The 15,999-nt window shown below is 31.9% G+C and overlaps 1 protein-coding gene across 1 annotated transcript; it reads right to left on the bottom strand.

Moving 5' to 3' along the window:
• Positions 1 to 9,872: 9,872 nt before the first annotated feature.
• On the bottom strand, positions 9,873 to 15,164 carry LOC126631479 (oligopeptide transporter 2-like). The gene is made up of 6 exons (XM_050301599.1): positions 14,652 to 15,164; positions 14,432 to 14,529; positions 12,297 to 12,860; positions 11,447 to 11,699; positions 11,020 to 11,202; positions 9,873 to 10,493 (listed from the first exon to the last, which is right to left on the bottom strand). The coding sequence occupies exons 1-6, from the start codon at positions 15,162 to 15,164 to the stop codon at positions 9,873 to 9,875; spliced, it is 2,232 nt and encodes a 743-aa protein (XP_050157556.1).
• Between the last annotated feature and the right edge of the window lie 835 nt (positions 15,165 to 15,999).

Genomic DNA, 15,999 nt, shown 5'->3' on the forward strand with positions numbered 1-15,999 from the left:
AGACATATTAGATCGTGACCGAGAATTAATTAATGATTTAAAAAATATGAAACTCAAATCAGTTAGGACAAACTCCCAAGTTGCTCACCTTTGCTACGAAAACCAAGCTCAAACCAAAACTACCCAAACTCAAGAAGAACCAACTTCACCAAGATCAACTGATTTCGAAGTAAACCAACAATTATTAGTTTAAAGCAAGTCATTTAAAATACATTGGAAATCATTAAAGGATGACATCAAAGTAGAAGAAAATATACCAAGAGAGAATGATTTAGACAAAGTTACACCCAAGATAAAAAATTAGATATTTACGAAAAATGGGAAAACTTTATGAATAAACACAAGATTGATATTTTCTTCTTTGATTTTGTTGAAGAATATTACAAATCAGAAAAGAAAATTGAAGTAATTAGAAAAGAAAATTAGGTTAAACAAAACAAAACAGTAATTTCTTTGAGTCACCCTCCACAAGAAACAATACTAGTCATCACATCAAATACACAAGTAACAACCACACCGTATAAAATCCCTAAAGAAAGTACATGGATTAAACCAGTCATAGAACAAAATAATTTCACAAACCAAAGTCTACATGTCATAGGAAAACAATTAGATAAAATTGAAAGTAAAATAGACAGGCTACCATAACAAAAAATCATACCCAAAGACAAACATCTAGTAAACTTCCCAAGTGCCTCATCCAGTAAAACAGCTCTAAAAATAAACTCTACCAGTGAAAAAATAGACCAAATGTTGAAAGAATTAAAAGAGGAACAAAACACCATTAGTGTAGTATGAAACCAAGAATCACAATTAGAGACAGCTCCTAAAAACTTAGAATTAGAGGACAGTAATGCAATTGAAAAATTGGAAGAAGCTTTTCAAAATTTCGAATGAAAAAGAATCACAAAGACAAAATAAATCCAACCAGCCTTACCAAGAATTGGTATCCAAGGCCAATACCTCCAGATATTCAATTTGAAGAAAGAAATTTCCAATGTCAATTCTCAGTGTCAGCAGATAAATTCCATAAATGAAATATAGATGGTTTATCCGAACAAGAAATTTTAAACAAATTACAACATGTATTTATGGTTGCTAATAGTTATGTTACCAATCATAATTTCAGTCAATCAAAAGTCGTTGATCTCTTAGTCATTGGATTTACAAGAATGTTACATTCTTGATGGGAAAAACATCTCGCTGAACAATCCATAAATGTAATAAAATATGCAGTAAAAAAAGATGAAGATGGAACCCCTATATGTGATGAAAGAATTGGAATGAGAGTCCCAGATGCACTCAACACATTTCTCTTCACAATAATTGAACACTTCATAGGAACGTCAAGTAACGTAATGATGTAGTAAAAACTAACACACAAATTAAACCCTGTATATTATGTAATTGTAGTACGAGTAAGTAGGGATCATTCTATTCTAGGGATTAGAAGGGATGCTAACCAACACAAATTAAACTTAATAAATTGAAAACTAAGTTAAACTAACAACAAAACAATAACTGGGGGGATTTTGGACGAATTTAATTAAAACAAAAGTAAATGGCAGCAAGTAAATTAAGTTGTGAATGAAATATGGATGAAATGATAGCTAAATGATTCTTCTCCACACATGAATCATATGCATACAAATCGATTTCCAGTTATTCTTCCTATAAACCATGAATGACAATTCCCCAAATTAACTGTGAACAACACTAATTAACTTTTAGATTTTCCTAAGTTCATTGAATTGGACTCAGTGACATAATCAAATTATTATTCTCAAGTTCCCTAACTATGAAAAGCATGATAGAGATACATTTCGAAGATCATTAAATTTTGTGAAAATCATAAGCATTGACAAAACATTCATAACTATGAAAAATATGATACTCCTGCCAATGATTTACTAAATTTAATCATGACTAGTGACTGTTACTACTTACAAATATAAGTTCATAGCGATTAGGTGAAATTCTCTTATATTCTAGCATCAAATCCCTGCATGCAAACTAAGTATGCATCCTTAATAAACATACAAGAATAAGTTTTCTAAAAAGCAAATAAGTAAATCGCATTCATGTTTTATGAAACAATAACTTGATGTAATCAATTTATATAAAACATATGATCATGGCTTCGAATTCATCTCTAGCTAAAAAGAAACTTAGTTACACATGTTCATCATAACTGAAAAGCAATCTAAAATAAACATTGAAACTTAAAATAAAGAGAGAAAGAACTCTGAAAATTCCAACAACTTCAATGGATGAATGGTAAGCGTGGCGCACACCTCAAACGTTGCTAGACACTTCATATATATATAGGGCACGGCTGAATCCAAGGAGGAAATGGATTAGATGTTTTGAGTTATTTTAGGACTCTAAGAAATAGGTGGAGAATGTTGGAATGTGATTAGGATTCTTCCTTGCAGCTAGTGATAAGATAAGATAGGATAAGATAATGTTTCTCTCCAACTAGGATTCCTCTTTCGTGTGTAATTCCTTCCCTTCCATTCCTCAACTTTAATTTCTTTAGATTTTAGCACATGTTTAACACCCTTTAAACACAAAAAAAGTCCAGTCCATATGCTATCCACGCATGCTATCCAATCCAAGTCCAAAACTATTCCAAATTACTCCTTTTGACTATTTATTGTCATTGTTACCAATTGGACCTACAACAATACGAAAATAAGTTAAATTACTATAATAAATGGAAATTAACTAAGTAAATGCAAAGAAATAAGATAACAAAGTCGCATAAAAATGCTCATATCAAGTAACCTCTAGGATACATGATCAACTAAGTAATCTAAGATGCCCCAAAGCAATTTTAGGTGTTACAAAGATGTTTTCATGTCTAGAGTAATGCTTAGAGAATACAGTAAAAAGTCATTTTGGAAAGAAAAAAAAAATCATAAATGGGTTACCAAACTTATTTGCACACAAAATCAGACAAGTTTTGGCCAACGAAGAATGTATCATACCATATAATACCCTTACTTATGGAAATATTTTAAATATTATCTAGGAAGAAGAATTAAAAATGTTTATTGATATGAAAATAACAAAACAAGTCAACAAAGATAAATCAATAGCCAAATGAGTTAGGAACATTTTGTGAACAATATGGTTTACATCTTATTGCCCCTTCCAGTAAAAAAGAAAAGAGTAGAAAGATATCGCAGTAAATACCCAAATAAAAGGTATCACAAGTATGACAAGTACAACAAAAGAAATTTTTTTGAACACCAATAAATTCTATGAAAAAAGCAAACCCAACAAAAATTGGAAGAAATAAATCATTTAATTCCAAAGATCAAACCAAAGATAATAAGTTTGGTCACTATGTAAACAAATGCAGTGTCAAAAAGACAATTAATCAGTTGCAAATATCTGAAGAAGAGAAAATCAAATTAATCCAAGTGCTAAAATTAAGACACAGACTAGAGTGAAAATGAGCAAGAGTTCAATTCTAACTCCTCATAGTCTAACCACTCAAATAGCTTTGACTCCTCAGACATAAGTATAGGATGCAAAGATAGTTGTTGTAAAACAATTTCAGTCTTAAACAAACAAGAAGAACAAGAATATTTATTAATTGAGTTAATTAGTAAAATTGATAGTTCAGAATTAAAATCTCACTACTTGAAAAAATTAAAGAAATTAGTAAGCCGAGAAGAAGCCAGTACGAGTCAACAGCCAACTCCCCAAAGTAAAATATGTCTCAGTACAACTTTAAAAGGTTTAATAAGCTAAAGAAGGAAATTACATTTAAAGATTTACAATATGAAGTATACAAAATTAAGGAAGAAATAAAAATCCTTAAAACAGACAATCAAGAAATTAAATCACATCTCAGTGTCATTCAAACACAAAAATTAATTGAATAAGAATTTAAACAAAACAATGAATCAACTTCTTCCTCTTCTGATGAAGAACCATGAGAAAACAACCATGAAGAAAATGATAAAGGTTCAACCAAAAGTTTAATTTTAAGTTTACTTAACAAATTAGAATCAGAAAATGGTATTCAAAAGTCAAAATAATAATTGAAGATTTCAAGTGCGAAATAATTGCCCTAATCGATTCAGGGGCAGATTTGAATTGTATTCAGGAATGAATAATTCCAATCAAATACTTTCAGAAATCAACTGAAATCCTTAGAGCAACCAATCATTCCCCAATGCAATTAAATTATGAAATACCAAAATCACACATTTGTCAAGACAATGTTTGCTTTAAGACAAAATTTGTCCTTATAAAAAACATATCAGATCATATCATTTTTGGACTTCCTTTTATAGCCCTACTGTATCCTTTTACAGTACATTATGATCGAATTTCCACCATGGCTATGGGTCATGAAGTAAAATTGAAGTTCTCTTACAAAACAAAGCTAAAAAACATAAACCAATTAAAGGAAAACAATATTTCAAAAAAGTCAATGTAATTGAAAGAAAAACACAACACATCAATTATTTAAAAGAGGAAATAAATTACAAAAGGATTGAAGAACAATTAAACAATAAACCCTTACAAAAAAGAATTAATTCTTTTTAACAAAAAATTGTTGAAGAAATATGTTCAGATATTCCTAATGCCTTTTGGCAAAGGAAACAACATATAGTCAAACTTCCTTACATCAAAGACTTCGATGAAAGGAAAATACCTACAAAAGCTAGACAAATCCAAATGCGTCAAGAACCTATGGAATTTTGTAAAAATGAAATCACATAATTACTCAACAAAGGAACAATAAGAAAAGGTAAGTCATCTTGGTCATGCCATGTTTTCAACGTTCAGAAAAATGCTGAATTAGAAAGAGATACTTCAGAATTAGACATCAATTATAAACAAGTAAAAGAAGTTTTAGGATGGATAAGATATCCAATCTCCAATAAAAGAGATCTAATAAAAGATTAAGTCAGGTAGTAATCTTTTCAAAATTTGACATGAATTGGGCTTCTAGCAAATTCAAATTCATGAAGATTATAAATACAAAACAACATTTGTCACTCTCTTTGGCCATTATAATGGAATGCAATGCCATTCGGCCTGAAAAAATGCACCCAGTGAATTCCATAACATAATAAATGAAAAATTCAACCAATACAGTCACTTTTCCATTGTCTACATAGATGATGTTCTCATTTATTCAAAGTTAATTGATGAACATTGGAAATATTTAAACATGTTCACCAAAATAATTAAGTCAAACAGATTAGTTGTTTCAACCACAAAAATAAAATTGTTTCAAACCAACATAAGGTTTTTAGGATACAACATCCATCACTCAACAATCAAACTCATAGGCAGTCATCCAGTTTGCAGATATTCTTAGATGAAATCATTGATAAAACCTAATTCCAGAGATTTTTAGGATCATTAAATTATGTTGCAAAATTCTACCCAAAATTGAGAGAATAATGCAAACTATTATTTAATAGGCTCAAGACTAACTCCCCATCTGAGTCTTCTACTCATACTTTCATAGTTAAACAAATCAAGTCTCATGTTAATACATTACCCTGTCTTGGTAAACCTACAGTCAAATCATTCAAAATTGTTGAACCTGATGTCTCTGATTTTGGTTACTAAGGTATTCTTAAACAGTCAACTCATCTCGGTTCTCCTAAACAAATTGTTCATTTTCATTCAGGAGTCTAGAATCCAGCTCAAAGTAACTATAGTACTATTAAAAAAATATTATTTCTAGTACTATGCATATCAAACTTTCAAGATGATTTGTTAAATCAAATTTTTTTAGTAAGAGTCTATTACAAAAACGCAAAACATGTTTTACAGAAAAATGTTCAAAACATAGCATCAAAATAAATTTTTGCACGATGGCAGTCAATACTAAGTATTTTTTATTTTGAAATCGAATACGTAAAAGGCAGTCAAAATTGCATTCCTGATTTCCTAACAAAAGAGTTTCTACAAGGAAAAAATGTCAGGACGAAAACCTGATCTGAGGCTTATTGCCTATCTCAACCTAGTAAAAAAAAAAAGAATCAATCAAACAAGAGTCAGACCTTGTACCTTACTCAGCCATCAGTTCAGTAAACCGTTTCACTCCCTTAGGTTATACCTTAGGGAATTTCCAACCAAACTATTAGGCAACCTTAGTCAAACCTTATGATCCCTACAAAACCTCAGTAAAACCATCTCAACCAATGATCAATTACAGTCAAACCTCCTTTTACATTCCAAAATCATCTAGTGAATATTTGTTCAGTTACCCTCCATATCTTATTCCAAACCCAACACTAGCAAAGTTAGCCAAATTCTAGCTTCTCTCAAATTTCCACTACTAGCTGGAAGAGTCATACAAAACCCTTGGATTTTACAAAAGCATTATCTTTGAAACTGAGTCAATAACCATTAAACCTGTCACTAGTCACACAGATGAAAACAACATCCTTTATCATAATTTACACATTGAAAAAATCATGTCGGAAAAGAATGGGGAATCCCCATTTACAAACACAAGTCCCTTCACACCTAACCACCCAATATTAAATACAATTATTATGATTACCTCAATGCATGGACCAACATTTTAATCTATCAGAAAGAGGATTTCAGTCACTCATGGTTTATCAACTTCGAAACAATTTTCAACAAATATTCCCAGCTTGGTTCTCCAAGTGATGGTTAGTTTATGGCCCAACAACCAGTCTCATCCTAGAATTGCTTATGCACAGAATCAACCATTTTCAGTCAAAGTTCGACAAGAGTCAGTTCAACAAGAAAATACCTCTTCTTTTAATTTTCATGGCCAAATATAAAGTTCCATGGATTTTGAAATGGGGGTTTGAAGCAAACAATGAAAAAGTCCATAGAGTCAGATCAGTCAAATGGTGGGATAAATTCAACTAGCAAATAATCATTGAACAAGTTCTTAGTGAATTTCCTATTGAACCATAACTAGTTATCGAAACACAGTCATTATCAGATATCTCTCCATCCTCCTCACTCAAAGAAAAGTCAAAGTCCTCCAAGTCATCAAAATCAAAACACAAGGCTATAGAAATTGAAGACCATGGATAGAAACTTCTAGCTCAAGTAGCATAGTTTCAGTCACAAGCAGCCTAGTTACAATTACAATTAAAATCTGAAGATGAAGAAGATGAAACTTCCTCCCAATCTTCAGATGCATCACCACAGCAACCAGTAAAGCTAATTAGTCAAACCACCAGGTGGACCAACTACCAAGATTCTCAAGACCTATTTGCATAAAGTCATGTGAATCATTAAGCCAAGCCATGTGAACACAGTTAGTCACTATGTCGGTAACCATGTGAAAATTCAGTCATCATTTCAACGCACTATGTGAAGCATTCAATCATTATTCACTTGGAAAAGCAATGATCCAGTCAATCAGCAAGAATCACTCAGCATGTTCTACAGTAAAAGCAACAATTATTTCGACAAGTTCACTATTCATCAACAATAAAAGCAAGTCATCTTCCATCCTGTGCTTCAACAATAAAGAACTCAATCATTCAAGTCTCATTTTCCAAGTCTATAAGAGGAAGACTTTGAAGACATAGAAAGCAAGTTAATTTACACATCTTTTCCTCAGTTCAAAATTTCTTTGAGTTCACATTCTATTCAAAGAAATAAAATATTGTAAACACTTTCATTCTAGTAAAAAGAATAAGGATGCCTATGAGCACCACCCAGTTGTTCCAGTAAAATTTGTAAGTCATTAAATAGTTTTGCAAAAAAACTTATTTTCATATTCTATCTTCACCATTATTTTAAATTCATTATCTTCATTATGAACATTTTCATAACGACTGATTTCAATTGGCATAGAATCCTCTCTCAGTCAATTCATTGAATATCTTAAATTTAAAGTAAATACAGATGAAGACTTTGTGCCTTCTTTTTATTCATTTATCACAATTGGTTCCATGGTTTGTCAAACCCCAGTTATCCGCGTCATTTGGTATCATATATAGACACACACACACATATACATACTTATGCATAGGTATACAAATTATATATACATATGTATGTGCATATAAACATATAATTGTGGCTTATTTTATCTGACCAGGAAAGAGGGGAGACGCGCCAGAGAGAGAGTAGAGAGATGTGTTTGTAGGGTTGTGTAGAGGATGTGTATGTAGGGTTGTGTAGAGGATGTGATATTCCCTTTTCGCAGTGCCTTTATTTATAGTAATAAGGGAGGGAAGATTCCTTTCCTCCAGGGAATACAAGTCCTAATAAGGAAGAATAACTAGTACCAAATATAATATATAATTTACACAATCACATTTTAATACAATGTTTATAACAATATAAATATTGTTACCACTTAAGCAATATATGTATATATAGCATGATCATTATGGTAGTCTTTTTCTCCTTTTTTTTAGGTCTCTCCACGTTGATAAAGTTTGTTGTTATGAAAAAATGCATGATATTTAATAGCACATTGCAATTTTTTTTACCTGTATTGAATACACATTAAGTAAAAATCGTCTATTTATAATACTCAAAATAAAACAAAACAAAGGTTAATAATTATTAGCTAGATTTAGGTGGTATATGAAGTTAAGGGACCAAAATTAGCATTTAATCTTACATCCAATTTTAATGAAAAATAAATCTTATTTAGAGATTATAATCTAGTTTCATATAAATAAAATTAAGGGATTTTTGAACATTAATCCTTGCAAAAGATTAAAATTAAAAAAAAAACCTGGTACTAGATTAAATATTCAAGTTAATCCCTTGAGTGTACTTTTATCAAAATTTACATTCAATTTTTGTTATTTAATGTGTATTTTTATTTAATCTCTCCATATTAAATTTTAATTTTATTAATATGCACATATTTAGTTTTTTTTAATTAGAAATGAATGTAAATGAGAAAATATTTAAAAAAATTTGTGATACAAAAATATATAAATACATAAATGTTCAGAAATGATTGTGCCAAAATATTTAAAATTGAGTTTTTTGTACCGAAATATTTGTACCTACATGATTGTACCGAAATATATTATAATGAACCTAAATGTATGTACCGAAATGTATTATATTGAATTAATGTACCTAAATGTCAATACCGAAATGCATGTACCTAAATGTCAATACCAAAAATGTATGTACCTAAATATCAATACCAAAATGTATGTACCTAAATGTATTTACCGAAATATAATAATTGAATTAATGTACCTAAAAGTCAATAGTCAAATGTGTGTACCAAAGTGTACGTAACGTAATACATTATATTGACCGAAATGCATTATATTGAATCAATGTAACTACATGTTTGTACCGATGGATATACCAAAATATTCAAATGTATTAATGTACCTAAATAAAGAACATACAAAATTGTTATCGGAATATATATTATAAAAAAATTAGTTGCCTAAATGTAGACATTAAAATATATTATGATGAATGAAATAAAAATTAAATTTAAATGTAATTAATACATTAAAATAAATAAAAGGATAAAATAAAACATCAAAATACAACTAATAAATGATATGATTAAATGTGCTAGGGACTAAAATTGGATTTTAATCTTACATATGGTTATAATCTAAAACTCATCTTTTTTAAGGATTAAAATGAAGTTTTCTATAAAATTAACACACCACCTTTTAGCAATGGCTATCTAGCAGTGTACCCAAATGGGCAAATTAGGGATTGACTTTTCACCTGTCTTATATATATAATATTCTTATTCAAGACAACACTTAAATAGAAGAAAGGGTTCATTCATTCAGTCATTTTTTGTTATTTACAACGTCGTTTCCTTCAAATGAACCTTTTTGCATAAAATCAACTTCAAAATCCAAAAGCAACATATGATGTAGTAGGCTACTAGCTTAAGGGAATACACAAGCATGATCGAGTTCTATGCCCTTGGATGTTGGACAAGTAGACAATATACAGTGGTCATAGTCCGCTGTACCCCACCAGGAAATGCTTACGTTGTTTATGGTTAAACATATATATATAAGCACCCCCATGAAAGCCACTCCAGCATCTAGGGCAGCAGAAAGAACATAATTGTACCTCTGCCACCACTTCTTTCTGTATCTGAAAACAAAGTAATTGAAAATGATTCCGACCACAATCCAGCTGTTGAAGTTCACAGTTGTAGCTGGTGGCATAGCAGCCGTTGCTCCGAAAAGCACTGGAAGGTTGATGTAGGCGATCCATTTCTGACTAGGGAAAGCTTTGTGCAACAACCATACCAAGACAGGTCCGAGTGCACCTACCACGAAGAACCAGTTGAGTCCTCCGTAGAGTCCGAGAGAGCCAAAGATTCGTGTCGGTCCAACCAGACCCCAAATCACAGATGCAGTGAAGAAGACACTATCATTAGGACAAGTCCAAGGACTAGTGTCCGGGAGTAGGTCAGTATTGCATATGTTTTCCACTGTAGTTAGCAGCCACCATGCTGTCCCAATATTGACTGTTCCGGCTACTATAGTTCCTATGCACTTTATAATGGCAGAAAAAAGAAAATTACAAACCCAGAGTAATAAGAAGATAGCAGCTTCCCATGCGTCCCAAATTAGAAACTTTCCCTTCATTAAAGTATTATAGTAGTTTCGAACCATACCTTTAATAATAAAATAAAATAAAAAATCAATATCCACATTCTTACTAGATTTGTATATGATATTAATACTATAGTTAATCACTCTCATTCAGAATTCAACACCACTTTTTTTATTGTCAAATTTAATACCACTTTAAACAGACGCATCTAATTCACGTTATAATATATGTATGTGCATGTTCGGAAAGTTGTTTGCTGATCAGATGGTACAAATTGTTCATATTTATTATATATATTACAAGCTGATTGAGGTCATCATTTAGTCTGAATAACTGGCATACCTTAATATTAAGTTATGTACTAACTATAATTCAAAGACTAAAATATGAGTTACATTTTTAATTAATTTATAGTATGATCGTATCCAATAACTAAAATGTAAAAGGAGAAGAATATGAACATACCTGAACTACGAACATGGATATGGGAGGAATCTTCATGTAATGGCCTAACTTAAAATCACTCAAAAATGAAATTGCCTGTGACATACTTATGTATCCATAAGTTTTGAAGCATACATTGGCTATCGGATATCCAGGTAGTATCAAACCCATGACGTACTCCGTGATGATGTTTAGTCCCGGGGTCTAAAAAATTAGAAAAGAGATAAGATTCTTAGAGATTCATGATCTTAAATTATCAACTAAAGGTATGGGGTGTGTGACACTCACCATTTAAACATCTGCACTCCAAATGGAATAGCTTAACATTATTTTTCAAGTAATGCTATTTATAGACACACTAAATAGACCCGGTTGACACAATCTCTAATATATATGGGTCTCACCCAAGTGTGAGCAAAAGAGGGAGGTTCAAGAGTTGCAAACTTACAACATTTGTTGTGGCAGTTATTATGCTGATTGGAAGTGTGAAAATCAATGCAATTCCTGCTGCAAAAATGAGTCCCCACCATGGCATTTGCACCTCATCCTTCATGAAGATGCACAATGCTAGAGAGAATACGAACGACACTACAAGCAAAACATGAAACCACCAGCTGGGTATGTCCCTGTATTTCCTCATTAATTTGGTGTGTATATCTATCTTTCCACTATATGACGATTTATATCGTTCATATATGTCCCTGTTAGAAGAATATCATTTATATTACTGCCACAATAATAACTAGTAACATTTTATTACCCAGAAATAAATAATTTTTTTTAACAAAATAAATAAAAAATGGTTGAAAGTTTGAATTCAACAGAAGCTTAGGGAACCTTGTATGTCCTTATAAGAAGCTAAATTACTCCTCATTTTACTAATTCATCTTGTGGTGAAACATCAATTTAAAAAAAATAAAAATAAAATAGATTAACATTTTTTTATAAATAAATTATTAATTATAATTAAGCATTACAATTGAATTTGGATTTTGATCTTTTACTTAGGTACATTATATGAACATGTTATGCAGGTACAAAAGGTGACCATTTTACCTATCCTTAGTATACCTACGAATAAATATGAACTTACAAATGCACCTATATATGAATATACTCAAAATATATAGAAAACCAAAATAGAACAAGGGATGGGTTCCACGTACAATGGTATGGTACATTTTTATTAGAAAATTGTTTCAACATGTTAGTTTGTGTGTTTCTATTTGTGTCTAATATTTAAAAAAAAAAAAAACACACATAGAGTAAAATTAAAGTGATGCAAAGTATTTACGTACCTTCCATTGAATAGAGCCACATGTGTGAGGGTTGATATAACAGCAGCAAAACCAAGACCATATGATAGGGTAAAGAATACACTCAAGTTTATGTATCCTTGTTTTTCATAGGCAGGCATGTCAATCTGAAACTGGTCATTCACAATTCCTTTGACATTATATATTTGGCCATCGGAATCAAACAAGTGAGAAGAGAAGATTGCAAAATTCTTTGCATTGTACAAGTTGAGCCTCCAGTAGGCAATCGGAATGATGACATACATGATGGCGATGTATCCGACGGTGATGTTGGCAATGGCAAAGAAGGGGCTGATCAAAGGGCTCCCCAAGTAAGAGGATATGACCGACCAATCTAGGGTAAATGACCCAAGCCCAAGTCCACGGTAGCCTGAGCCGATTTGCTGAGCTCTTATGGACTTAGGGTAAATCCAACAAATCCATGAAATTATTGAGAGAGTTGTGAAGAGGTAGCCCGGCACTGCGTACCAAGAGAAGCTGCATACCAGTGCTATCAAAAAGAATTTCCCTCTGGACATTCGATTTTTGTCTTTCTCATGCAGAGCCCTTCATGTTCATGCATATTGTACGCAAATCAAAGTCAAATATCCATTCATGAATATGTATTGTCTTAAAACTGAAATAAAATACATTGATGTAAGAATATTTGGCTTCCTTAATTAGGTTAATTGTTTTAAAGGAATACGAACATCAATTAGGAGCTGAAGTAAATATATATGCATAAACTAGCTGGCTACAAATTTATATACATTTTTTTTAATAAGATATAACGAAGTATTTATACTAAGGAATAGATGATGGGTTAAAACCATAGTGGGTCAAGCATAATAAATTAGTATAAAAAATTGTCGTTTGTGAAAGTTAAACCTAAGACCTACTTAAAGTACAAGTTGGGAAGAATACTACTTAAGAAAAAAATTGACAGGAATACCACAAACAAAAAATAAACTAGGGATCCATGTGTTGTAAATGTCGATTCATAGATCATCCTTGCAAAAATTCAATTCAATCCAAACCTTTGCCCATTCAACTGTCACGATGAAATTTCAATGTTTCTTAGATCATAATGTTCGTCTATTTTTTTTTTAATTCAATTAGATGCCTCAAATATTTCCTATCTAGCTAATATTTTGCAGGATAATCTATGAGGTGCAATTTAAAAAATAAACGGTTTAAATCATTGAAGTTGGATATCGTTTGTGCCCCACAACTAATCCCCATTTAAAAAAATGGAGATCTCTTCCCTTAAAAGCTATATATATATATATATATATATATATATATCAGTATAGAAGGGGATTAAACTTATAAGCCCTTGTTAACTTTAGGTACTACCACTAATTAATATACTTATTACATTACCAGTATATTTAAACATGACAAACATATAATTTTTTTTATCCTATAAATTGTTAATCAATAATGGAGTACATATCAAAAAATTCTAAAAATACAAAATTCCTTTTCTTGCTACACTCGGATTGAATGATTTGAATCACTGATTTTCAAAGTGAAAGTCACAACTTCATTTTTATATGACACAATTATCTTGTTTTATTAACCACTCACAACACCACAAGAAATACATATATTCTAGGGATCTTTGTAAATTTGTAGTACGACTTTATCCCATTAATTTAGATAAATTATATTCTTGTGACAAATAATACATACAACCAGTTGTTTCATCATATAATATGTAGTTGTGGCGCAAAAATATAGTCTCTTTAATATTTTTGGTTTCCATTACATGTCAATCCATTATGAATGTATGTACCAAATTTGTAAACTCTTTATTTTCATAGAATTATTATGGAAATATAGCAAATTGTATACACATATGTTATAACCTTGCAAAGCATTTTCCTTGAGAATATTTTTCTAAGGAAATGAGTTGTGCACACTTATTTTCTCTTTCACATTCTTGGTGCATTTTTTGCGTTTGATTTAATGAATGCAAGAATTAAACATGATTCTGCAGGAATAAAAAGTGTGTGAAAAAAATCATTTCCCTCTTGTACATATATATATATATATATATGGAGATGGAATACCAATAACTTGTGAGTCTGTCTCACAGTGAATTGAAATTACAATTTCGTTTTATGATAAATTACCTGAACAAAGAAACCTGAACGAGACTACTAGGCCACCACATCGCCGCCGGATCCACCACGTACTTTCTGATAATACCAGCCCACCCATACCCCAATACCTGCAGTACTTATTTACCATAAATTTAGCATTTAACACACTCTCTCTCCCACAAGTATGCTTAATATTGTAGTTAATTACTAGTAATTTCTGCATGCATGCATGCATGCATTACGTACGTACCTGTGTTGTAATCACAAGTGCCCAACTTGCAAAGAAGGATATCTTCCTACCGTAAAACGCTTTGATTATATTCACAATACCAACCGCATACGCCGGTCCGTTCCCAAACCCAGATCCCGCGTTTGCAAATATCGAAATCAGCACGTGCTCTTTTATGTTAAATTCTCCCGGGTTCAACGAGAATGACTTCCCACCAATCCAAAACTTTCTCCTCGGCAGCGTCCTAGCCATGAACCTCCCGATCGGCAGACTTGCCACCTGCACGGAAATCATTGATATCACGAGTGGCTCCGTGCGGTACGAGAAGAAGGTGTTGAGGAATGAGAGGAGGAAGCACGAGCATATGCCTATAGTCCACATACGGAACGTCCAGACAGGGAGGGAACTGTCGTCTTCGTTGGAGACCGTTAGACGGACCTGCTCGACCGATGACACGTCATCGTCGTTCTTGTCCTCCTCGATCTCGGTTATAGCAGCGGCCTCCACTTCTAAGGCGGTGGCTGGGGTGTCCATGGGGAAGAGAGAGGGAGGGAGAGTAGAGAGGTATTTTTGAATGGTGAATGTATGTGTGTCAAAGGTTTGGATGGTGAACGTATGAATTGAAATGAAGGGTTTTTATAAGCGTTTTTACAGTTTGTTTACAATTTTATGATTTTGGATTTTTTGTCATCGACATTTCGTAGCCGGCCGGGTACGTCAGGTGGAATTGGAGGTATTGACAAGAAGTACATAGAAGCGTGTTGTGCTGATTGCAAAATTAATTAAATTGGTTTGATGTGGACAATATCGATACTTTATTAATCTATGATTAAGGTATACTAAGGAAGCTAACAAAGATATTAATATTGAGTTATTTATTATGTATTTCTTTATACATGGTTCCTTTTTAGAAGAAAAATGAAGCAAACTAAATTAATGAATATACCTGCTCTGACCGAGATCATTGGAGATGATTCTATACTACAATTTGGTGACGGAATTTTAGGACACCCTTGGGGAAATGCACCGGTGCCGTAGCTAACGAGTAGCTCTAGAAGTATGTGTACAAGCTCGTAATGAGGGACGTGATCTTGCTCATGAGGGTAATGAAATTATTCGTGAGGCTAGTAAATGGAGTCCTTAACTAGCTGCTGCTTGTGAAGTATAGAAGGAGATCAAAATTTGAATTCGAAGCAATGAATTTTGTAATCCAGTAATTACTTACTGTTAGTTCTCTTAATTGAATTGAAATTAAACTCAGCCCAATTGTTTACTAATAAAAATTTATAAGCTCATCTTAATTTCTTCAGTAATTCTTTTAGAAGTTACGCTTCAAGAAAAAGAAAATACCAGTTCCACCAATATTCCA

The sequence above is a fragment of the Malus sylvestris genome, chromosome 8 (assembly GCF_916048215.2).
Source record: "Malus sylvestris chromosome 8, drMalSylv7.2, whole genome shotgun sequence".
NCBI classification, from domain to species: Eukaryota; Viridiplantae; Streptophyta; class Magnoliopsida; order Rosales; family Rosaceae; genus Malus; species Malus sylvestris.

Excerpts from the sequence above, each read along its gene's own strand:
- LOC126631479 (XM_050301599.1), bottom strand. The coding sequence starts at position 15,164 with ATGGACACCCCAGCCACCGCCTTAGAAGTGGAGGCCGCTGCTATAACC. Across the intron at positions 14,530-14,651 it reads CACTTGTGATTACAACACAG|GTATTGGGGTATGGGTGGGC; the intron begins GTACGTACGTAA and ends TAAGTACTGCAG. Across the intron at positions 11,203-11,446 it reads TAACTGCCACAACAAATGTT|ACCCCGGGACTAAACATCAT; the intron begins GTAAGTTTGCAA and ends CTAATTTTTTAG.